The 25,814-nt window shown below is 43.0% G+C and overlaps 3 protein-coding genes and 1 long non-coding RNA gene across 6 annotated transcripts in view; 2 read left to right on the top strand and 2 right to left on the bottom strand.

The window, feature by feature from the left end:
- acsf2 (acyl-CoA synthetase family member 2) overlaps positions 1–14,536 on the top strand; it is a 28,541-nt gene extending 14,005 nt beyond the window's left edge. For both annotated transcript variants that reach the window (XM_014159081.1, XM_014159080.2), the window contains exons 11-16: positions 11,758–11,865; positions 12,407–12,558; positions 12,656–12,797; positions 12,898–13,008; positions 13,112–13,180; positions 13,645–14,536. In XM_014159081.1, the coding sequence (XP_014014556.1) occupies positions 11,758–11,865; positions 12,407–12,558; positions 12,656–12,797; positions 12,898–13,008; positions 13,112–13,180; positions 13,645–13,695 (633 nt within the window). In that variant the 3' untranslated portion in view covers positions 13,696–14,536. The remainder of the gene's footprint in view (positions 1–11,757; positions 11,866–12,406; positions 12,559–12,655; positions 12,798–12,897; positions 13,009–13,111; positions 13,181–13,644) is intronic.
- LOC106579293 (chondroadherin) lies at positions 121–9,483 on the bottom strand. The gene is made up of 4 exons (XM_014159082.2): positions 8,344–9,483; positions 2,175–2,338; positions 1,785–1,933; positions 121–1,259 (listed from the first exon to the last, which is right to left on the bottom strand). The coding sequence occupies exons 1-3, from the start codon at positions 9,127–9,129 to the stop codon at positions 1,792–1,794; spliced, it is 1,092 nt and encodes a 363-aa protein (XP_014014557.1). The 5' UTR covers positions 9,130–9,483; the 3' UTR covers positions 121–1,259; positions 1,785–1,791.
- A 1,946-nt stretch (positions 14,537–16,482) lies between the features above and the next one.
- Positions 16,483–18,914, bottom strand: armc7 (armadillo repeat containing 7). Of its 2 annotated transcripts, XR_006760738.1 has the most exons (4): positions 18,656–18,914; positions 18,274–18,417; positions 16,905–18,134; positions 16,483–16,643 (listed from the first exon to the last, which is right to left on the bottom strand). XR_006760738.1 is itself a non-coding variant. In XM_014159083.2 (3 exons), exons 1-3 carry the CDS (start codon positions 18,747–18,749, stop codon positions 17,788–17,790), a joined length of 585 nt encoding a protein of 194 aa, XP_014014558.1. In that variant the 5' UTR covers positions 18,750–18,914; the 3' UTR covers positions 16,483–17,787. The 2 variants fall into 2 exon arrangements, 1 of the variants encoding a protein (XP_014014558.1); XM_014159083.2 differs by having other exon boundaries at positions 16,483–18,134.
- A 70-nt stretch (positions 18,915–18,984) lies between these two features.
- Positions 18,985–23,066, top strand: LOC106579295 (uncharacterized). Its single transcript, XR_001322624.2, has 2 exons — positions 18,985–19,356; positions 21,964–23,066. It is a non-coding gene; the product is annotated as an uncharacterized lncRNA (long non-coding RNA).
- Positions 23,067–25,814: the final 2,748 nt, after the last annotated feature.

Below are 25,814 nucleotides of genomic sequence, written 5' to 3'. Positions count from 1 at the left end.
TGTTGGGATGGGACAAACCCCCAAACTCTGTAGCTCCCTGGGAGTAAGGTTGGCCGCTCCTATGACATTGTCTCTCTGTTAATATGTTAGCGCACAGTAGTTGAAAATGGAATCAGGACAGACAAGGTTACATATTTATTTCTTAAATGTCCCCCCAAAATATGATGTTCAATATACATAAAAAAAGATGCTAAAGAGACAAATGTTAAGAGTTATAAAAAGGGAAAGGGGGTACATACATGCTCCCAGAGTTTGGGAAGTCTTCAATGCCTATAGATAACCCATTGATTTAGCAGTAAAAAGTATCTTGTTTTCAATGTAAATCAATTACTTTAAATGAAATGTCACACAGTGTAAGCATTGCCACAGCAGTGGGGGAGGGTGGAAAAGGCAAAATATTTACTATATTAATTATTTAGTCAAAGACTCAGACATGACACCTCTGCTACCTATTCTCAAATCCATTTTGAACTGTACAAAATGTCCTGTGATAACAGACCTAAAGGCACTTCAAACACTTCCAAACTCCATTCATGTAAGGATGATTTTGTTTTGTATCTCTGGGGAGATTGAATACATACAAAGGACAGTCTTTAAACGAAAGATACCGCTGGAGAACTGGACTCATCTCTTTGTCATCTCTGACTATGTTCCCTTTCAACTTGCCGTTGCTCCATTATCTCATAAAGTCCTTAGCCGCCTGCGCTGTGTTGTGTCATTTACTTTTGGTCAGAGTTTTGAGAGGAGTCGGGTCAAGTCACAATACGTCAAGGTCCGTTTTACGGTCACAGTCCTTTCAGGATGTTTTCTCAGTCTGACAGAATTTCTCACGGGGGAAGCAAGACATGACCAACTGAGTGAACCACATTAAATAAAGGGAGACCTGGCCTGGAACATTCCATTTGGAAGGTTGTTAGGGGGGGGGCTTGGGGGATGATGCAGGCCGTTGCTGTGGCAGCAGGTGATGGGGTCCTGAGAGGTGAGGGTGTAAAGCTGGCGTTAGGGAGAGCGAGAGGAGGAGAGTCAACATGGCTGCTTGTATGAATGTTGGTTGTGGGATGCATGACAAATTCTTCAGCCTTTGAAAAGAAAGGGGGATGTATTTGTGTCATGTATCACTCCATGTGTGTACATGTGACATTGATATTTGGCAGATAGTGAGATGGACGGTCTTTAAGTAGCAGTTAGCGTCGCTTTCTTTCTCTGCACACGTACTGAGCCTGTCACCTGGACAGGCCTTTCCCCTCAGGCAGCATCTCCTGTGGAAAGACACAAACATCAGCAGGCAAGTCAAACAGTCTGCCCTCCTATTGTTCAGCACCCTGACCGGGACATGCTGTTCTGTTCTGGACAGGACCCCAAAGCCAAGATTGAACATAACAGCCAGGGGACAGAAGACAAAGAGTTCTGAGGGAAAAGAAAAGAAGAATGTCAAGCTAGGCCGGGCCAAACCCATCCCCCGACCTTAAGTGCTATTGTTTCAATCCAATGTCATGCTGTGCCAAGTCCCCAAACACATAAATACAATCCTTCGTAAGAATTCAAACCGTGAGGAAAGCATTGAAGCCAGAAGGGGACCAACTAAAATGTGAAATATGTATCACAATCAAAACCCTTTGTCAAGCTGTTCTTGGGTAAATGCATATGACTGCAACATCTCAAGTCTGATACTGAGGAACTCTTAAGCTTTCTAAGCTCAGCTCATAAGTTCACTTGACTGAAGTTCAACTTGCCTATTTACTGACTAGTTTTGTATTTCGTCGAGTGATCGTCAGTCAGGTTACCTGTGTTTTAATGGCGTGTGCCCTTCTTGGCTCTCTTTGTCTTAACTGTGCAGTCGCTGAAGGCGGAGCTGTCCCTAATCTGCTTTCCTCTCTGTGAGGACGGAGAGGCACAGAGCGCATCAGGACGCTGGCGGCTAGAATCCATCCACCTAGTGGAGGGAAACAGAGAGGATCAGACATACAGGGTCTTGGAAGTTCTCTCTAACGGTTTGGATAATATGTGTGTTAATCAAGATTTTAGAATGTTGAAATGTATTCATGGATTCCGTTTAGCGTGCATATCAAATAGACAACGGTCTGTGTGTGGTTTTCTACCTCAATGATGTGTCAGTTCAAGGTAAGATTTCCTAGTGTACTGTATGTGTGTGTAAAGGTGAGGCCATTACTTACTTGCGCAGAGGGGCTAGCGTGCAGGTGCAGCTCCAGGGGTTGTTGGCGAGCGTGAGGTTGGTGATGGTGGTGAACTCCAGGCTCTTGGGCAGGGACTTGAGCTTGTTGTTGTCCAAGTGCAGAGACTTGATGGCCTTCATGCCGTTGAACGCACCGTCAGAAAACTACAGGCAGACAGATGTAAGACACAGTATAGGAGGCTTTTCAGTTTCATCAGAAGAGGTAGACTTTGACAAGAGATATTTAAACCATACTGTCATGACCAAGAATAGTCTCGTCCTTCAAATCCAAAAGTAATTCATTGCAAGTATAAAAGCTTCATGTGACTGATTTGAAATCCCTGAATTCAACTATTGAAACCCTGAACTCAACAATAAGGTAGATCTCTCCTTTCTCACATGGCAGTGAAGGCATGCAGTTAGACCTCATCCTTAATATCTGTCAGAGGGCAGACAGCGATGTTTGGTAGAGGAGAGTGACATTGCTGGAGAAAAAAACGAAAACACTCTGTCTGACATGAAAGCCTCCACTCATAACTGGTTCCTGCACCGTTGCTTATGTAAACTGGACTGTCTCACCCCTCCCTTCTCCCAAACTTCATACGCATTTGTGAGGCCGCTAAAAACTTCACAGAGGTGCAAGATGAGCTGATGTTCACCGTGTTATGTTTCCCACTGGACACACCACGTCGTTTCAACGTGAATAATTGGGTAATATTTGGTTGAGACGTTGATCAATGAGATTACAACCTATATTCACCCACTCCAAAAAGTCAGTTGAATTTCCAATGTGTTATCACTGTACTTTCAATCATCTAAGAGCACAACCAAATTCCAATGGAAAAACAATGTCTGGTTTTTGGTTTAGTTGCCACCCAAATGTGTATCGCTACGCTTTCAACCGTTTAAAAGCACCAAATGGGAATACAATGTCAAGATTCATTTGTTGTGTAAATAAACTAAATATCTATCACTGTGCTTCATTTAATAGCAGAACCAAATGACCTGGATTGCAAATGAGATTACATAAAAAGTACATGGTGAAAGTGATCAATGATGTTCAAGATTCTGCACAGAATATTACAGCAATTGTGAGGATCTCCACAGACCTGCGATGACCTATGCATGCCATCTTGAATGTGCACGCTTTATATGATTACATAAGAAGAAATGTATAGTTACAGTCACCCTAATATGGCCATGGATGTGTTACTCATTTTAAGGTTGAATGTTACATTAGTTTGTAAGATAGCCTTAACTTTAGGCTATTTACTGTATTACAAAAGTAATATTGAATTGTGTTTGGTTGACAACGTAACCAAATACCAACATTTAAAAGGAGATATAGGCATATCTACTTCTTGGATGGGCTTAATCCTATTCTTTAACTTGTATTTTTGGTTGAGTTGGAGACGTGAATCCAACATATGATTTGTTAACTTGTCGACAAAAATATCTGCCCTTTTCAATCAACCAGAGCTTGAAACCCCAGGCTTATTGAAACCCCAGGCTTATTGAAACCCCAGGCTTATTGAAACCCCAGGCTTATTGAAACCCCAGGCTTATTGAAACCCCAGGCTTATTGAAACCCCAGGCTTATTGAAACCCCAGGCTTATTGAAATCCCAGGCTTATTGTATTGTTTATTTTTAGTTGAATTGAAACAATAGTTGTTGATGACTTTTTGTAAATGCTATATAGGCCTAAATAGCATCATTGATGATATGAATGAAAGTATGGTCACATTTAATTTGTTCTGTTAAACCTACCCTTTGAAATGACTTTGATAGCATGAGTGAGATCTCAACTCTCATTCTCATCATAGCACACTGGTAGTAGTCAGTGACAAATATCATAGCTAAGCAGGGCTTGGTTAAAACCTTGGATGGGAGACCAACAGGTAGCAGTAGATAGACCAATTCTCCAGTAGGAGGTGCTGCCCAGCCTGTTTTTTTCAGATAGTGGATATAACTTTGAAGATCTGATGTTGTTATCAAGGTACAAATTCCCCAAAAATTATACAAGGTTTGTCTATGTTGAAATTTGGTTAACATGATGACATAATCCTGTGGTTGAAATTTGACTCTCAAAACAAACGTTGATGACTTTTTCCAAATCCAATGTATTTCCACGTAGATTCCACGTCACAAAATGTTGACAAATGACTTTGAAAGAACATTGACTCAACCCGTTTGTTCAGTGAGTTGGCTCTTAGCCTCTTAAAAGGAAGAGAGAGGGAGGGAAGGAGGTCCGGGGGCAGCCGTGAGAGGAGGGTGGGCTTTTGCAACATGTTATGTAAGTCTATAAGAGATGAGGCTGTTGATTGAGGTGTCTTTTGGAAATTTCCACTGCGGAAGGGCGCAAGTGCCAAGGTGGAGGCTTCTGGTAATTTGCAGCAATGGAAGATGGATGACTTCCAGCGTGGCCATGTTGTTTTTTCTCTCTTTTTTTAGTCTCTCTCTCTGAACCACTTCTCTGCCAAGAAGGCTTGCAAAGGGCCCAATTGTCCATTCACCTAAGGAGCGATGGGCAAGCTAAAAATACCCGTCCTTCATGGGCTACGGAACACCCTGCCTCTATTTACCTGTCTCCTAACCCTTACTGACCTGTTGGCAGGACCCTCCTGCCAAGGGGAAAAAACACTGAACATTTTAGAATTTGGCTGGTACAGTACATGCTTGGATACGGCTAGCAAACAAAAACACCCTAAAAATACCCACTTTTGACTGGAAAATTGCTTTTTACTCTCCCCCACCATGTGCCCCCCCCCCACCACCCCAAAACCTTGCCATCTCACACTGGTACAGTCTGCCTGAGAGATGCTTGTTATTTTACCATTTCCCCTGTGGGATCTCTCCATGCTGTATTATGGATTGATAAACTCAAATATTGGATTAACTTTTGAGTTTGGAATGAATGGGGAGCAGCAAGCTAACCGCTCAATCAGTATATGTGATAAGTGTCTCGAGGCCAGCCTTTCCCATCCCTCCACTCAGGCCTTGACTGGGGTGCATTCAACCTTGTTACCTCTTACATTGTTACGCTATGCGTTACTACGTGTAGGATCAACGTTTATGTCTAGATAGGAAACCATTTCCTGTGCTCTCTGGACTGTGTCTGCTGTTGTTCCCTGAACTATATAGAGTGTCTGTATGACAGTTCAAACTCCTTCCCCACCAAAGGATGGAAGCTAGCCAGATCTTAAAAGCCTCGTCGGACTGCACCATTTAAGTGTAATGAGGCGGTCACCCACCTCACACACCAACCTGAACCTCAGGAAGCACTGCATCAACGCCGCCCACCCACTGCATGGTCAAGGATATCTTGGGCTATGCTTCAGGAATCCTTGTATGATGGTGTGTCTGGGTTTACAGTACTGTACGTGCTGAAGCTGAGAGTGTGGTTCATACCAGCAGTTTTTTTTATGATGCTTACTAGGTGATGTCACTTGGCCACCTGACATTGTTTGGAATCTCCCAATTAGGATGGCATGTATGTGTCGCCCATATATCTCCTCAATGTAAACAGCAGAGACCGGATCCCTCCCCCAACTCCACTTCTTGTCCTCACCAAGCTAAATTGGACATGAATCCAATCTTCAGCGCCTACAGTCCACCAACCAACTACAGTATATATGAGAATGGAGCAACTCTCTCCCACTGTGCAATCCTCCTGACCTACACACTTTCAGGGGAAGAGATCTCTTTGTACCACACCATACAGCGAGCAGGGCAATCAGGGCTAGAACACCGGCTAAAACCACAGTCAACTGTTTTGCCGACAAACAGCCCGAGACAGAGATCCTGCTGGTCTCAGCACATGTGCATCCTGACCCAAAGCATGTGTGACCTATTTTTTTCTCATATGGGTGGATAAGTCATCATAAGGATCTTAGTTTGAACACACCTACTCATTCAGGGGTATTTCTTAATTTTTTCTACATTGTAGAATAATAGTGAAGACATCAAAACTAACACATATGGAATCATGTAGTAATCAAAAAAGTGTTAAACAAATCAAAATATATTTTATATTACAGATTCTTGATGACAGCTTTGCACACTCTTGGCATTCTCTCAACCAGCTTCATGAGGTAGTCACCTGGAATGCATTTCAATTAACAGGTGTGCCTTGTTAAAAGTAAGTTTGTGGAATTTCTTTCCTTCTTAATGCGTTTGAGACAGTCAGTTGTGTTGTGACAAGGTAGGGGTGGTAAAAGACCAAGTCTATATTATGGCAACAGCTCAAATAAGCAAAGAGAAACGACAATCCATTTCTTTAAGGTCAGTCAATTCAGAAAATTTCAAGAACTTTGAAAGTTCCTTCAAGTGCAGTCGCAAAAACCATAAAGCGCTATGATGAAACTGGCTCTTATGATGACTGCCATAGGAAAGGAAGACCCAGAGTTACCTCTGCCAAAGAGGATAAGTTCATTAGAGTTACCAGCCTCAGAAATTGCAGCCCAAATAATGCTTCAGAGTTCCAGTAACAGACACATCAACATCAACTGTTCAGAGGAGACTGCGTGAATTGCTGCAAAGAAACCACTACTAAAGGACACCAATAATAAGAAGAGACTTGCTTGGGCCAAGAAACACAAGCAATGGACATTAGACAGGTGGAAATCTGTCCTTTGGTCTGATGAGTCCAAATTTGAGATTTTTAGTTCCAACCGCCGTGTATTTGTAAGATGCAGAGTAGGTGAACGGGTGATCTCTGCATGTGTGGTTCCCACCGTGAAGCATGGAGGAGGAGGTGTGGGGGTGCTTTGCTGGTGACATTGTCTGATTTATTTAGAATTCAAGGCTCACTTAACCAGCATAGCTCCCACAGCATTCTGCAGTGATCCCATCTGGTTTGGGCTTAGTGGGACTATCATTTGTTTTTCAACAGGACAATGACCCAACACACCTCCAGTCTGTGTGGCTGTGTAAGGGCTATTTGACCAAGAAGGAGAGTGATGCAGTGGTGCATCAGATGACCTGGCCTCCACAATCAGCCGACCTCAACCCAATTGGGATGAGTAGGACCGCAGAGTGAAGTAAAAGCAGCCAGCAAGTACTCAGCACATGTGAGAACTCCTTCAAGACTGTTGGAAAAGCATTCCTCATGAAGCTGGTTGAGAGAATGCTAAGAGCGTGCAAAGCTGTCAAAGGCAAATGGTGGCTACTTTAAAGAATCTCAAATATAAAATATATTTTGATTCGTTTAACACTTTTTTGGGGGGTTACTACATGATTTCATATGTGTTATTTCCTAGTTTTGATGTCTTCACTGTTATTCTACAATGTAGAAAATAGTACAAATAAACAAAAACCCTTGAATGGGTAGGTGTGTCCAAACTTTTAACTGGTACTGTGTATGTGTGTGTTTGTTTTATTTTATTATTATAAAAAAATATATATACTCCGACAATGCTCGTCCTAATATTTCTATATTTCTTAATTCCATTCTTTTACTTTTAGATTTGTGATGATTGTTAGATATTACTTGTTAGATATTACTGCACTGTTGGAGCTAGAAACACAAGCATTTCGCTACAACCGCAATAACATCTGCTAAATATGTACGCAACCAATAGAATTTGATTTGAGTATTCCACTCTCTCGTAAATTTGAACTGTCAGTCACCATATGATGAATGGTAACGAGCTACTAAACCACCTCACATTATTATCTGACCTCCCCAGGCTACAGTACGCAACCACAGAACTGGGACAAGAGAAACAACTTTTGGCTACTGGAAAAGAGGGAGTTGGCCTGTGGCAAGCCAGACTGTACATATAAATAAGCAGATGAAATATGGCAAGCCAGAACCAGAACAAACAAACAACAAGCCTCCCTAATCCACAGGGTTGCTAGAGTAGACAAGAATACAACATATTTATACTTACTGAAGCTTTCTTTGTCTACTGAATGGCTAACTGCCTCAAATAATTGAGATTCAGGTTGCATGAAATGGAACTGTTGTAAATGTTCAATATTCTAAGGCTTGAAATGAATTTTTGTTATCTACTCGTCATAGTAGACTTATTTATCACATCTATGCTATGTTATTGCATTGCCCTTCTCTTAAACTTTCAATCACCTCTTAATTCTTCCCAACTCAATAAGCACTTTGCACCCACAAAAAGGACCACCACCCATCCCACAAACAATCTGAGAGACTAACCTTCTCCAGCCCCATGCCGTCCAGGTGCAGCTTCTCCATGTAGCGTCCGAAGCTCTGGAAGGCATTGTCAGGGATGCTTCTCAGGGGGTTCTTGGCCAGGCTCAGTTCCTCCACCACTCTCAGCTTGCTCATGGCCAGACCGGGGTAGGTGGACAGCCTGTTCCTGTCCAGGTGCAGGATGGCCAGGTTCTCCACGTCGTCCAGAGAGCCCGGCTGCAGCGAGCTCATCTCATTGCCACTCATGTGCAGCCAGCGCAGGTCCTTGGCTCCGGCGAAGGTGCCTGGCTTGATGTCACGCAGCTTGTTATCATTGAGCTGCAGGATGAACAGGTTGATCATGGGCGAGAAGATGCCCTTGGGTAGGTCGCTGATGCGGTTGCCGTCCAGGTAGAGGTAGGTGAGCTCGGTGAGGTCCTCGAAGGCACCCGGCTTGATGCTGGTGATCTCGTTGTTGGACAGGTAGAGGTAGATGAGCTTCTTGAGCCCCTTGAAGGCCTGGCCGCCGATCTCGCGGAGCTGGCAGTGCTGCATGTGCAACGAGATGAGACCCTTGCTGCTGGCGAAGGAGCCGGTGGGAAGGCTGCCCAGGTTGTTCCTCTGCAAGTTGAGCAGACGGGTGGCCTCGGACACCTGTGGAATGTTCTTTAGCCCCACGTTGTCACAGATGACGTGCTGCAGGTCCCCGTGGCAGTGACACAGGGCCGGGCACTGGCTGGGAGCGCCCCATACCCCCGGGCCAAGGACCAGCAGGTAGGTCCACACCGAGAGGAAGCTCACACACCGCATGCTGACGCTGCTACTCTAGACTTCTGTCTGTCCACCTTATCTGTCTTCGGTCTCTTCCTGAGAGCTTCTTCTCACTGCTTGACAGGGACTCCAAGCTAGAAAAAGTCCTCCAGAAAGTCTCAGGGCGAGAGAGGATTCAGAGAGGGAAGGCAAGAGGTGAGCTGGTGTGAGAGAGAGTGAGTGTGTGACTGAGAGAAAAGGGGGGCAGTGCAAAAAATATTCACTTGGGGCTTTGAGAGGAGGACGGCACGGCGGTGAACAGAACACAGCACTATTTATAACATTTATTTGAGGAAAAAGCTGAGGAGGGCTCACCAGGGTGTTACGTGGAGACGGCTGCAAAAGGAAGTCAAGTGTCTCTGAGAGTTTAACTCTGCGCACACAGTTCGGGATCTTCCACTGACCATAGGGAGCTCAACTAAATTCCACTAACTTCTGATTTAACTTTCTAAAAAGCTTCCAGATCTTCTGCATGAGACATCCAATCAAACAGTTTGTGTGTGCATGCGTTTCAGTTGCGTGTTATGTTTAGCAGGCAAAGGATGTCTAGGTAATTTTAGTTATATAAGCAGAAAAATTGTGTAAACATTGCACTCTCAAGGGCAAAATGTGCTTCCAAATCAAATGCAGTGTCTTGGTGGATCAAGCACACTTTTGACTGCCAATATAGCAATGGTCTGTATACCTGTACAGGTTACCTGGATTTTTGTTGTTAGATAAGAGGCCCTCCACAGGCCATGGCCATTGTCAGTCATTTCTAAAATAGTTGCCTGACTGTAGTCAGGCGGTAGGTAAGAGATTAAGGTTCCAGTGTTTAGGGTTCCAGACATCTCTATTGTTTTTCAGTCTGCAGTCAGAGGAAAAGGAGCTCCTTTGTGGCTGTTTTATAACCCATAATCGTCACCAGATGGTTGGCGAGTGGCGGGATTCCTTTTCAAGTCCAAAAAAATGTGAAATGGTCCCTCTTCACCTCACTAAAAGATGGTTTCAAATGCCCAGTTTCATTCCTGCGTGCATATTTTCTACTATTTTGAAAAGGAGTAAGGTGTTACAATGGTCTTTGTGGTCACTCTCACTTTCCAAATAGAGGCGAGGTTGTGTCTGGCTGAATTGAGTTTCAGCAGATAGTGTATGTTAGAAATCACAGTATTTTTCATTATCTTTCACTCAGGGGTGTGTGTGGCTCTGAGTGGGCCTTAACCAACCAGATGTGAGAACTTGGTCTCGAGCGCTGATCCATTGGCAACTTGAAATTGACCAGGAGCGTGAGGGAAAGAGACAGGAAGGGATGGAGGGAGAGAGAGGTTGTCCACTTCAGCCCTTGGGCTTGCTGGCTCAGCTCCTATGACGCGTTGGCCTCAGAAGGGTGTGTTTGAGTCCGATGAACACTCTCATGATAAGTGGAATCTCGAGTTTACTTAACAAATCTAGCATTTTATCGGGAACGTCTTTCTCCTGGCTGCCCAGGTGAACATTCTCACCGTCCCCATCCACAAACGGCTCCTTCAATGCCTTTCTGTTCACCAGTCATGACCCCACTCTGCCACTCTATCACTACTGGCCTTCGCCCTCAGAAGGATGTGCTTGTGGCAGCAGATGAATCGTCTAGCGAGCGCCTCAGAGGCCGAAACCACTGCTGACTCCATTGGTCCTGCTATTCAAAGTCTTAGCCTTCATTTCACTCAACTTACAACTTACTTCTGCCACTGACCCAGTTGAAATTTGTCCATTTAAAAACAGTAATCAAGAAAAGGTTATCAAGAGGACTCACTGGTCAGTGAAAGGCCACAGCAGGACAGATGTATGGGCGAGGTTTACAGAGGGGCAAGGGGGCAGGCACCATCCTACTGCACAGGTGTGCCAGTTGTCAGGGGGGCACCACATACCTCACTGAGCTCCCATGCCCTGGCTTGCCTGCTGACTCACCCCCTGTCCCTCGCTGACTCAGCTGGTCCTAGCCTTGGAACTGTGAAGTCACGCTGACGTCCAGTACTGACAGGAAACTGTCCAGTGCATCAAAGCTGGGACCGAGAGACTGAAAAATAACTTCTATCTCAAGGCCATCACTGTTAAACAGCCATCACTAACATTAAGTGGCTGCTGCCAACATACTGACTCAAATCTCTAGCCACTTTAATAATTAAGAATTGGAAGTAATAAATGTATTAGTAGCCACTTTAAACAATGCCACTTTCTATAATGTTTACATACCCTACATTACTCATCTCATGTATATACTGTACTCTATACCATCTACTGCATCTTGCCTATGCCGTTCGGCCATCGCTCATCCATATATTTATATGTACATATTCTTATTCATTCCTTTACACTAGTGTGTGTATAAGGTAGTTGTTGTGAAATTGTCAGATTACTTGTTAGATATTACTGCATGGTCGGAACTAGAAGCACAAGCATTTCGCTACACTCGCATTAACATCTGCTAACCATGTGTATGTGACAAATTAAATATGATTTGATAGACAGACAGACTTTCCCATGCCCCCTCAGTCACCTTCTCCGACTACCTCTGCAAATGACACAGGGTTGGAGAACGTCAAGAACAGCGCCGTGGTGATACTGTATGTTTAACTGAACTCAGTGTGTGGTTTCACTTTGGATTGACAGATTGCCTATGGAACCACAGAGAACAGCCCTGTGACATTCTGTGGCTTCCCAACAGACAATTTGGAGAGGAAGTCAGAGACTGTTGGGTGCATTACCAGTCACTTAGAGGTACGTCACATCCACCTGAGTCATTTATGTGCATATGTTTTAATGTCTTTACTTCTATTATACAATAAATATATTTATGTCTGTTAAAGGGATAGTTCAGGATTTTGGCAATGAAGCCCTGTATCTACTTCCTCAGAGTCAGATGAACTCTTGGATACCATTTTTATCTCTGCTTGCAGTTTGAAGGAAGTTGCTAACTAGCCCTAGCGCAATTGCTAACTAACATTAGAACAATGACTGGAAGTCTATCTGTTACCATAGACTTCCAATCATTGGGCTAACACTAGTTAGTGTTGGCTCGCAAAACGACCTCTAACTTCCTTCATATTGAACGCGGAGACATAAAAATGGCATCCACAAGTTCATCTGACTTTCCATTCCCCAAAATCCTGAAGTATCCCTTTTAAGCATGACTAAAGTATATACGTTGCATGTCTTATCCACATTGGCAGAACTGCTGGGAGCATTGATTTTATTATCATAATGGCAACTGACTGCAGTAGAGTCGCACCCCATTGTGTTCATCACTGCTGTTCCTCAGGTTAAGGTAGTTGACCCTGGCTCTGGTCAGATCATGCCTCTCGGGATATCAGGAGAGCTGATGATCAGGGGCTACTGTGTAATGCTGGAGTACTGGGGGGATGTCGCCAAGACAGAAGAGTGCATTACCAAAGACCGCTGGTATAAGACTGGGTGAGTGGACAGGTCTGGTCCCATACACCTCCCCAAAACGCTGATGTCTCAACTTTTACTTATGCGTCATACAATGTGTCCTTATACCCATATGCAGTGACATCGCCAGCCTGGACAAGTATGGCTTCTGCCGCATCGAGGGTCGAATCAAGGACATGATCATCCGAGGAGGGGAGAACATATACCCAGCTGAGATTGAGCAGTTCCTACACACCCACCCTAAAGTCCAGGAGGCACAGGTGAATTCTCAATCAGTTTGTTTGTATATGCTTGAACAGAAGCAGAAGGATCGTTTTCTAGGGAAATTACTGCTAATGTTTCTTTTTCGCTCTCTATCAGGTGATTGGAATAAAGGATGAGCGTATGGGAGAGGAGGTGTGCGCCTGCCTGAAGCTGAAGGCGGGACAGGATTGCAGTGCAGAGGACATCAAAGCTTACTGCAAGGGAAAGGTGAGAGATTGAATGAAAGAAAAAGGTTCTGCGACTTCCTGCTGTGGCTAGCCTAAATGCTTGAAATAAACAGAATAACAGTACATCTTCTTTCCCCTCTCAGATTGCTCATTTCAAGATCCCACGCTATGTAACATTTGTGGAGGGCTACCCACTCACAGTTTCAGGAAAGGTAATCTCTCAAACCATATACTCTTACTCAAAGCTAAGCTGACATGCCCCATAATGTATGTTTCTACTTGAACGCTGACCAACATTTATTATGTATTTGTTTATACAATTCTGAAGACATAATCAGGAAGCTTAAGTAATTGTCAGAGACAAATTAGTTTTGATGAACAGTCCATTGCATAAACTGTATGTTCCTCGTGGTCCTCAGTCTCTCTCAAGAGACACTTCAAAACCATTTAGAAATGGAGAGTAATTTGAGTAGCCCAGTCCTCTGTCTCTAGACAGAAGGGAACTGAGCTATTAAGCAGTCTGCACGCAGCAGTCCTGCTAAACACATTCAGAGGGCGTCATGTTGGAGGGAGTCACGAACCACCACGGCTGTCTGGTCGATCTGAGAAACCACCCTGACATAAAACACTGTATTTAATACAGACTTATTCTCTCCTTTTTCAATTCCTCTTTCAGATCCAGAAGAACAAACTGCGTGAGCAGACAGAGAAGTTTCTGGGACTGTGAAGGACTGTGAAGTAACGAGAGAATGTCGGCCTAGACATGGTGGCTCATATCTCCGATGCATGGCATATGTTTTCGCTCCACTCTGCCAAAGCACCTGCTGAAATCAGTCATTATGGTTGCATTTATACAGGCAGCCCAATTCTTATCTTTAATTCACAAATATTTTTTTTAAAGAGCTAATGTGATAAGATCTGATGCGACTGGTCAAAAGACCAATAATTGGAAAAGATATCTGAATTGGGCAGCCTAAGGGCTGTAAATCCGTAGCGCTGAAGATCCACTTTACAGAGCGATTGACAATTAAAGGCGATGTTCCCGCAGTCGCGGAGACTGCATTCACGGTAAACACAGAAATTACCTTTCAATTTTAAATGCGGATCTTCCGCAATACGGATTGAACCCAGCCGTAAGTGCCATCATTTGTGCCTTTTTTAATGCAAACCTTTTTGCAGAACCCATTGGACTAATGCTATGTTTTAGCAGGCACAGTTTAACAGGAAAGCGAAGCCATGTACAGCAGTCAGCTAAACACTGACAGCCAAATGATTTTACTGTATTTTTAGGATCGATCGTGTAATTGTGACAGCCTTGAAACCACCTCATCAATCTGTGACTCGGGGCTCTATTCAGTGTGTAAAACTGAAGCGTTACAGATTCTGCGATTTGTAAAATGTAAAAGGTAATTTCCAATTGAGCCGACATCTGCAGGGTTTACCGCTAAAGCGGGAACATTGCCTTTACATTTCAGTGAAGCTGTACTTCGGCGACGCGGATTGAATAGCGCCCTTATATTACAGCTGCCTATATGTCAAAATAAAAAACATGTACCTCACCATTAAAAGTTGGGTGTAGGTGTCAGTGTTTTTGTTGGAAGACAGAAACTTTTAGCTTTTCCATTGATCTCAGTGGCAGGTGGACAGCTGTTAAGCCTTTAAAAAGCCTCTCAAACACACCTATAGAAGCATGCAGACACACAGCTGGATAAGATTTCCACTCAGGTTTTGTTTTCCAGGATACCTATCCTCTGCACCCAACACTTGTCTGAGCCAGGTCTGTAGTATTCCTGGATGAGAAACCCAGACCCTGCCCTGTCAGAGGGCCAAGAAGATCACAGATGCAGCCTACTTGAGACCTGCTAGTCAAATACTTGAATATCAAATGGAAAATACATTGGCAAGAAAAAGTATGTGAACCTTTCGGAATTACCTGGATTTCTGCATTAAATTGGTCATAAAATCTGATCTTCATCTAAGTCACAACAATAGACAAATACAGTTTGCTTAAACTAATAACACACAAACAATTATATGTTTGTCTTTACTGAACACACCATATAAACATTCAGTGTAGGGTGGAAAAGGTATGTGAACCCTTGGATTTAATAACTGGTTGACCCTCCTTTGGCAATAAACCAAACGTTTTCTGTAGTTGCGGATCAGACCTGAACAACGGTCAGGAGGAATTTTGGACCATTCCTCTTTGCGAAACTGTTTCAGTTCAGCAATATTCTTAGGATGTCTGGTGTGAACTGCTCTCGGTCATGCCACAACATTTTAAATCGGGTTGAGGTCAGGACCTGACTGGGCCACTCCAGAAGGTGTATTATATTCTGTTGAAGCCATTCTGTTGTTGATTTACTTCTGTGTTTTTGGTCGTTGTCCTGTTGCATCACCCAACTTCTGTTGAGCTTCAATTGGCGGACAGATAGCCTTACATTCTCCTGCAAAATGTCTTGATAAACTTGGGAATTCATTTTTCCGTCGATGATGGCAAGCTGTTCAGGCCCAGAGACAGCAAAGCAGCCCCAAACCATGATGCTCCCTCCACCATACTTTACAGTTGGGATGAGGTTTTGATGTTGGTGTGCTGTGCCTTTTTCCTCCACACATAGTGTTGTGTGTTCCTTCCAAACAACTCAACTTTAGTTTAATCTGTCCACAGAATATTTTGCCAGAAGCGGTGTGGAACATCCAGGTGCTCTTTTGCGAACTTCAGACGTGCAGCAATGTTTTTTTTGGACAGCAGTGGCTTCTTCCGTGGTGTTCTTCCCATGAACACCATTCTTGTTTAGTGTTTTATGTATCGTAGACTCGTCAACAGAGATGTTAGCATGTTCCAGAGATTTCTGTAAGTCTTTAGCTGACACTCTAGGATTCTTCTTAACCTCATTGAGCATTCTGCACTGTGCTCTTGCAGTCATCTTTGCAGGACAGCCACTCCTAGGGAGAGTAGCAACAGTGCTGAACTTTCTTCATTTATAGACCATTTGTCTTACAGTGGACTGATGAACATCAAGGCTTTTAGAGATACTTTATTAACCCTTTCCAGCTTTATGCAAGTCAACAATTCTTAATCTTAGGTCTTCTGAGATCTCTTTTGTTCAAGGCATGGTTCACATCAGGCAATAATTCTTGTGAATGGCAAACTCAAATTGTGTGCATGTTTTTATAGGGCAAGGCAGCTCTAACCAACATCTCCAATCTCGTGTCATTGATTGGACTCCAGGTTAGCTGACTCCAATTAGCTTTTGGAGAAGTCATTAGCCTAGGGGTTCACATACTTTTTCCAACCTACACTGAATGTTAAATTATGTATTCAATATAGACCACAAAATTACAATAATTTGTGTGTTATTAGTTTAATCACACTGTCTGTTGTGACTAAGATGATCAAATTTTATGACTAATTCATGCAGAAATCCAGGTAATTCCAAAGAGTTCACAAACTTTTTCTTGCCACTGTACATATGGGTGTATCTAAGGAATGCATTGAGTTTGATGAAAAATATTGAGTTTACTGAATGCAGAGACTTTTTATTGGGACCATATGTCAAGATGTCACTGGATAGCATAGTAATGGGTCGCAGACATGACTGCTGGAGATTTGGCTCAATATTGACCAGCTTTGGTGGAATAAGCCTGAGCAAGGCACTGCACAGAATCACTGATCTCCAAATCCCAATGTATTCCAACTCAAGATTAGCCATGCTACTGATCCTCTGGAATGTGAATGACCATCCCAACACCACGTTTTTCTCCACCACAGCTGGGATGTGGCCCACCAGACCAAACCAGATTCCATCCTTGTGACGCTGCAGCAACTGTGATATTGAGAGAACCCCCACGTTCCAGAGGATCAGTAGCAAGGCTAATCTTGAGTAGCTGTTGGAATAGTTTGGGATTTGGAGATCAGTGATTCTTTGCAATGACTTGCTCTGGCCAATCCCTTTTAATGTGCTGAGTAACTTCAGTCAAAGGGGACATAAGAGCTTATGTCATCTCTAAATCGGCAATGACTAACTAGGATGAAGTGAATTGACAGAGTCAACTGAGTCTTAATTCCATACTGTCAATAGCTGAGAGCAACTGAGCCAGTTAACATCACAGCTTTCAACGGCTAAGCATAGCAGTGGTATTGTCTCCCTCATGTGGCACTGAAGTGTAAAGCAATTTTAAGTTGGAAAGTATGTTTGTTACAAAGTCCTCCATCACGAGTCATTGTGCACTCCTACACAGTGTACAAAACATTAAGAACACCTTCCTAATATTGAGTTGCACCCCCCGTTTTGCCCTCACAACAGCCTCAACTCGTCAGGACATGGACTCTACAAGGTGTTGAAAGCGTTCCACAGGGATGCTAGCCCATGTTGACTCCAATGCTTCCCACGGTTGTGTCAAGTTGGCTGGATGTCCTTTAGGTGGTGGACCATTCTTGATACACACGGGAAACTGTTGAGCGTTAAAAACCCAGCAGCGTTGCACTTCTTAACACAAACCGGTGCACCTGGCATCTATTACCATAACCCATTCAAAGCCACTTAAATATTTTGCCTTGCCCATTCACCCTCAACGGCACATAATCCATGTCTCAAGGATTAAAAATCATTCTTTAACCCATCTCCTCCCCTTCATCTACACGGACTGAAGTGGACTTAACAAGTGACATCAATAAGGGATCATAGCTTTCACCTGGTCAGTCTATGCCATGGAAAGAACAGGTGTTCTTAATGTTTTGTACACTCAGTGTATGTGATTCTCTGTTAATTTCTCAGAGATCAGAAATCAGATCTAGCGATCATGTCTCCAGACTAGCCTAGTCCTTAGGCAGGGGGATCCCCAGTGCTGTAGGATGGTGTCCCTGCATCTGTGCCTCTGCCCTGGCCACCTGCTCCTCAGTGCAGCAGTCCTGGAGGAACACAGAGGCCAGGTTACGCAGGCGTGGGCTCTGGGAGATGGAGAAGCGCAGCATGCACTGTAGCACTGCGGTGTCGGTGGTTTGGGAGCGTGATGCAGCGGTGGTGAGATTCATGAGCGTGGTGATGGCAGATAGCACCGTCTCCTCCCGCCGGCTGGACAGGCATCCCGTAACCAAGGGGATTGCTTCGCTCTGCAGGATCTGGCCACGGCATTCCCGATCCATACTCAAGTTACATAGACCCCCTGGGAATGCACAGAAGCACTCCGTGATGGAGAGATTCTCCTTTTGAACATCTGGATTAAGGTATGTTGATATACTGTATGTATCATTTAAACATGATCTTGTGTATTTCACAACTAGTGTCCCTTGTGCCATACTCACCTATCCCAAACTCCACAAAGTTCTCATTTTCCTCTGTGAGCATGTCCAAGAAGAGATCAGTAACCTGAAGGGTTCTCAGGTTCTCCAGGTTCCTCGGATCATAGGCAAAGTTGGCCAAGTTGGCCAACACTTGCTCTTTCGCCTCTAGAAGAAATGGACAATTCGATAGTAATGTTAGCTAATGCCAACCACATGGTAAAATAAGGCTCAATTAGTTATATATGGTGTAGTAAGATTTAGCTAGAATATAATCAAACAGGAGGTCTATCATCCACCAAATCAATACCAGGGCTTCTGCCTTCTAAAGCATTAGCTACACCAATGTCTACACATTATATTAACCATGATATAGCCTACTCTGCTGCATTAGCTAGCAACGTACCATCACTGTCGGTGTCCTGAAACTCCGTGACAAGCGTCTGCAGGTATTCAAACCGATCAGATCCCGTCGCAGAATGTCCTTTTCCCGACATCATGTGTTCACTTCGTCACAGTTACTATGAATAAACGATCGACTGATATATTTACAATGACGAACGTTCACTCAAGATAAATAAAGTAACAATCTTCACATTTTAATGCCAGTGTTGTGGCCGGATGTTTAGGACGCATTGGTCCGTCCTCGAATTGTTTCCCCACCAGGACACGGTTCGTAATGTAATTGGTTCCACCTAAATGGCTTTCTAGGAGGAGGATATTCCTGCTGTTTTACTTTATTGGTGAATGCGTGACAACTGTGTACACTTGTATACTTTATAATTTAAATAGTTTATTTAAACTCTCACAAGATACATTTGATTTAACCAACGTGTTTCATAATGAAGGGAGGGGTGATCCGGCGGAAGTCGTTGTACGTGCATCTCTTGCGTTCTTGGGGAGGTCACGGTACAGTTGTTGCAAGATACTATTGGAATAAGAATATTTTGACGGACAGCAGTACCTAATTTTGCAAAATTTCGGACAAGTCTCGTCCTGGTTGTTGTCTACCATGAAGCAACATCAACTGTCTGCCTTAAAGCGCCGTACAAAACCAATTTTATTTGGAACATTAATCGTGGGACTGGCCACTGCTTTCTTCAACAGGTGATCGATCCACTTTCATTGATGTTTCTAGCTAGCTATGTAGCTGTATTCTGTCTGGTAAAGGGCAATCAATGACCTATTAACTATAGACGGTCTATACTTGCTCTCCACACCACAACCTATATGGAGCTGCAGTCCTGTGTCCATACAATTTGATTTGTTTTCACTTAGTAGCCTGTCTGTGCTGTCCTATTTGCAGGGAAATACTGCATTAGATTATGTCAATTCTGAATTCTAAAAACGTAATTCAATGACACAATTTAATTTACTTATGACTGACTGCCCATTGTTGTCAGAGGTGGTTGAACATGTCATTGGACCCCTCTATCTAGTGCTTAATGGTGTATTGCCAATGTCAGTTCTACTGCCAATAGTGAGTGTGTAATAATAATCTAGTGAAACGCTAGCCCAATAACAGACTAAAGGAGCCTTATAGTCCAAGGACATTCATGTTCTGTTTAGAGGAGCCAATTCGCCTCCAAACGTGAATCCATCTTAACGTGAATTGATTCTCAGTTGTGGTATGATTACAGAAACATATAGCCCTCAACTTTCAAATCACAAAAATAATTTCACGAATGCCAAATATACGGTTACTAAAGCTTAAGGATTGGACCCTTTCTTTCAATTTTCGCCTAAAATGACATACCAAAATCTAACTGCCTGTAGCTCAGGACCTGAAGCAAGGATATACATATTCTTGATACCATTTGAAAGGAAACACTTTGAAGTTTGTGGAAATGTGAAATTAATGTAGGAGAATAACACATTAGATCTGGTAAAAGATAATACAAACAAAAAAAACATGCTTTTTTTTGGTTCCATCATCTGAAATGCAAGAGAAAGTCCAAAGTATTATTCCAGCTTAGGTGCAATTTAGATTTTGTCCACTAGGTGGCAGCAGTGTATGTGCAATGTTTTAGACTGGTCCAATGAACCATTGTGTTTCTGTTCAAAATGTTGTATCAAGTCTGCCCAAATGTGGCTAATTAGTTTATTAAATCATTTAAGTTCATAATTGTGCACTCTCCTCAAATGATAGCATGGTATTCTTTCACTGTAATAGCTACTGTAAATTGGACAGATTAACAAGATTTTAAGCTTTCTGCCCATATCAGATACGTTTATGTTCTTGTTACCTACAACCTCATGCTAATCACATTAGTGCACGATTTTAGCACAGTTTCAGCCGACAGAATTGTTCAGTGACAACACGTTTGTCAAATCAATTAAATTTTATTGGTCACATACACATATTTTGCAGTGTTATTGTGGGTGTAGCAAAATGCTTATGTTCCTAGCTCCAACAGTGCATTAATACCTAACAATACACGCAATTCCAAAAAAGGAATTAAGAGATATAGAATTATTACAACGAGCAGTGTCAGAGTCCGGGAATATATGTATATGAGGTTGTGTATACCCATTATGGACAGTATATGCATAGAAAAGGTGTACAACAAAAATCACTGAAACTGGAGACTCATATCTCCCTCACTAACGTCAAGCATCAGCTGTCAGAGCAGCTCACAGATCATTGCACCTGTAGTGATAATTAGGGTTGATTTATAGGACTATTGTTCAACCCCCATTGTACACTTTTTTTTCACCTTCCAATATTTTATGGATTGAACTTGAATATGACAACTTTCAGGATAAATCAAACCACTTTTTTTATTCAACAATATTGGTTGTGCCTAAAGGCTCTCAAACTGTATTTTTTAAATAATTCATATATACCTTTCCTAACCCTAACATTTGCCTAAATAGTCTACAAAATCTGAGTTTTTTTCAATCTACCCGTTGGTGTTGAAATGGAGCTGAAGATGCATAGAGGGAATTCTTTCATTGATCCCTATTTTCTGAACCGGTTCTCTTGATGTCTTCTAGTCTGACATCAAAATTCTAATTAAAGGTACACCTTATTTAAAGGGATGGTTTAAAATAAATGTACTGAAAACCCTATTGAATGAAAACTCCACAAGAAAATCGATTGGCCAGCAAGTGGGAGGGTTTTCAGCTGCTGAATTACATTTATTCAGCATTACGCAACTTCATAAGGTAAGTCTGAATACAAACTACTGAGAAGTGCATAGGAAAGGCGTGCGCAAGAAAGGCGTATTTTCCTAAATCGGAAATCGGGCCCTTAGTGTCTATGAATGGAGTACCAAAACGCTATAAAGGTGTGTAGTAATTGAAATGATTTCTTGCTGATATGAAAGATACTTTCCTTATGTTTCCAAAACTTCACCATAAGCAATTCATGTTCACGTTCAGACTGAGGGTCGGGGCTCTTAACAGAAGTCCCCCGGGAAGAAATCAATAGGCGGTAAAGGCAGTTGGCGTCTATGAATGTGTTGGTGAAAAGCATGAATGCACACACAAAAAGTTAGAGGTGCTGACTAACGGCGAGTAAACTGTAGGCTATAAAAAAAGAGTCGCACACTATATAAGCTCCCAGTAATTTAGTGGGTCAACCACCAACGTTTCAGCATCACACTGCCTTCTGTGATGATGAAACGTTGGTTTACCCAATATATTACTAGGCGCTTATATAGCGTGCGACTTTATTTGTGTGTGTGTAATTACATTGTATACCTTCTACAGACACCGATTCTTTGAGGACCTAGCAGAGATGAGGGCTCAGGAGCGTGCTAAGAATGATGCCAAGCTGATGGAGGTGCTGGAGATGAGGAAGAGGCAGATGGAGGAGTTAGCAGAGAAGAAGAAGCCATGATGAACCTCGACCCATTGGGCACAACAGACATTGAGTTGGACAGACCGAATGACAGCATCCCTTTGGTGGGGTTGCTGGGGGTTGTACAATACAGGCCATTTTCAGTGAGGGAATCTTTTAGCAAACAAATAGACAGGACAGAGGAGCAGAGAATAAGTAATCTCACGACAAGAGTATCATTCATGTGAAGGTTTTCATTGTGGTTATTCATTCATCTAACTTAATGTTTTCGTGGAGCTCTAAATTGTCCAATGAGATGTCCATGAAGAGGTCCTCTTCTTGTCAAAGAAATAACTGAAAGGCAATAAAGTGTTTGGGGAGTGGGTACACTGTTTGGTTTGCTGCTGCAACTTCACTACAATGTAATATTTGTTTAAAGAGCGGAGCATCACATTTTTGTCCCATGATGATAATCGGGTACAGCTGTGAAGAAGCTTACAGTAGTCATAATTAATTGTACAGCAAATCATGACGTTTAATCAGAATAGACTATCCACTTGTTAGTTGTACCCACAGAGGGAATTCAACCTCCGAAATGTATGATTGCTCGATTAAAAAAAAAAAACATGAGGGGAATGGTGGTAAATGTTATCTTTACCTCTACCAATAAGAATGATGAAATTACGTCCTAATCTATAATGGAAACCATTACTTTGGTGTAGTTTTTGTATAATTTTGTTCAATTTGCAAGTACAACTGATATCCACCAGGGGGCAGTGGTGACTCTTATGGCAGCACTGTTTCCAGGGCTATAAAGCGAAAAACTCAGAAGTGGGCGGCGGGTGGTAAGGACGGGACCGGCAGAGCAGTGGCTGTATGCTAGCAGGATAGTCCACATCTTTGCTGATAGCGATATGGTGTTAACATAAGTGGATACATTTGTCTAATTTATATTGCTAATTTAGCATGTATGGTAAAGCCTCAACCCTTAGCTACCTCTTCCAATTGAGCCAATAAAAAAAGTGAATACTGACGTTTGTATTATTTTGTGTGACTACAGCGCCAGCGATAAAACGCCAAAAATAGACACTTTCTAATTGAGTGAGGCGTCAAAGCAGACAACCCGCCCGCCCGGCTTCGGTTGGGTTATTATAATTTTATACAACGGTGGGTCAAATCCTGAATGCTGATTGTTTAAAACAACATTCCAGCTGGTGTCTATTCAACAATTTGCCACCAGCTAAGTCTGTGACGTTAAAATCCCTATTTAGGCAATCCACTGTCTCATCAGGCCAGCCAGGCAATTTATAAACGTAATCGCCACTATAAAAAGCATCTAGACATCTCACATTTCTTTTAGACTAACATTTTGTTTTCAACAGCGGAGGTTTGTATAAACCTTGCTGTCTGTCCCTGCAACATTTGATCTCCTGCTGTCCTGTACTAGTAATGAACAAATCGGGACGAGACAGACAGGCAAGCAGCGTTTCTCAGCCAGTCGAAATCATGAATCAGCTGGCATCATTTTTATGGATATATACAAAAACAAATGTAAATTGAAAAAAGGTCAAACGAAGTGCAGCTAATTTGCAGTCTTTCCAGCTTCAGTTCTAAGTGATTGTGTTAGCTGTGTTGTTGGCTAGCTCCTCTGAACAACAGTGTCCTGACGAGAGAGCACATTTTCTATGCCAGGGTAAATCATGCATCATTAGCTCATTATGGATGTATCCAAATAAATGTCAGAAGAAAACAGTTTAAACAAATGCAGCTACTTTGCGGTTATTCTGGTTGCACTTTTTGACGTGACTGTAAATTAGCCGTAGTTGGCTAGCTAGCAAGCAAGGGATAAGAACGTTGCCAGTCAGTATGACAACTGAACATTTAGAACGAACGACCTTGTCTCGTGCCTAACAACACCCTTGACAATACATCCTCAACACTATCTTCTCTGGCATTATCACTTAACTAAACAATGGATTCTCAAATAAATCATACAAACGCCTTGCTTGCCCTTGGTGAGTTTAGGCCTTGAATGTGATATGTTGGATGTGGGCAGAGTTTACGCTCAATGGAGTTTTCGTTATTCAAATTTGAGCTTTTTCTCAATTATTCTTTCCTTGATTCCTCACACCATCTCTCCTCACCTCGTCAAACGGCATTGGAGGTCAGAGGGGGGGACATTCTCCAATAGATTTGAGAAGAAGACTAAGAGGGAGGATACGAGAAATCAAGGATCAGAACCAGAGAGGAAGAGGCGAAGCAGAGCAATTTCTTCAATAGGGTCCAGCTGTGACATCATCCCTCAGGGTTTTTATGCTGCCACCTGGGTCTTTGCAACAGGTAGCGTTTTCATTTTTTTTTCTCACCAAGGCAGTTTTTTTATGGAGGGATCAAAGAGAGAGCACAAAAGGAAAAGCTCTCTCTTGTTGAGGACTCTCCATTCGAGTGAGTCAAAGCACACCTCATCCCCAAACTGCCCAGCAGACGAGCAGCCCCAAGAGGAGAGTCACCCCCCAAATCACTGAACAGACCCAGGTTCCACAACTGCACTGATCCTCCATTGTTGAGAAAGATATATTCACAAAGATGGAGAGAGTAATTGTGGAGCTCAGAGAGTGAGTCCACACTCCCCCTCCCCCCACCCCAACAAGACCCGGAGGACTGAAGGTGGAGATGGACGGCTGTCTGAGAGAGCTTCCTGCACCCCGGACTTAGGTGAGAGAACTTAAGGAGAGAGAGGAACACATGGCACAGCCAACAGCACTGAAGGAGAAGAGAGGAACACATGGAACAGCTAACAGCACTGAAGGAGAAGAGAGGAACACATGGAACAGCTAACGGCACTGAAGGAGGAAGTGAGAAAGCTGAGGTGTGACACCCTCAGAGAATCCAGCAGAACAGTCCACCTCAGACCTGGACCACAACCTCAATACCACGATGGGACAGACAACACAGGAGCCACTAACCCAACAGACGCCACCCCTTCCTAACAGCCCTCCTGTCAGCTCCCCCCAAAAGCCCTCCTGTCAGCTCCCACACATCCACAAGGACACACAAAAGCCAGAGGTTGTGCTTCTCATTGATTCAAATTGGAAATACATTCAAGAGAATAATCTTTTCCTCCCCAAAAAAGTGGCTAAAGTCTGGTTCCCAAACAAATCAAATTTTATTTGTCACAGACACATGGTTAGCAAATGTTAATGCGAGTGTAGCTAAATGCTTGTCTTCCAGTTCCGACAGTGCAGCAATCAATGTCTAACAAGTAATCTAACAAATCCTAACAAATCCCCAACAACTACCTAATACACACAAATCTAAAGGGGTGAATGAGAATATGTACATATGGATGAGCGATGGCAAAGGTGCAATATATGGTATAAAATACAGTATATACATGTGATATGAGTAATGTAAGATATGTAAACATTATTAAAAGGGCATTATTTAGAGTGGCATTGTATGAAGTGACTATTGATCCATTTATTAAAGTGGCCAGTGATTGGGTCTCAATGTAGGCAGCAGCCTCTCTGAGTTAGTGATTGCTGTTTAGCAGTCTGATGGCCTTGAGATAGAAGCTGTTTTTCAGTCTCTCGGCCCCAGCTTTGATGCACCTGTACTGGCCTCGCCTTCTGGATGGTAGCGGTGTGAACAGGCAGTGGCTCAGGTGGTTGATGTCCTTGATGATCTTTTTGGCCTTCCTGTGACATCGGGTGCTGTAGGTATCATGGAGGGCAGGTAGTTTTCCCCCGGTTATGCGTTGTGCAGACAGCACCACCCTCTG

This window comes from Salmo salar, chromosome ssa19 (assembly GCF_905237065.1).
Source record: "Salmo salar chromosome ssa19, Ssal_v3.1, whole genome shotgun sequence".
NCBI classification, from domain to species: domain Eukaryota; kingdom Metazoa; phylum Chordata; class Actinopteri; order Salmoniformes; family Salmonidae; genus Salmo; species Salmo salar.
Note: the sequence above shows the minus strand (reverse complement) of the source record. Positions and strands in the feature narration are given on the sequence as shown.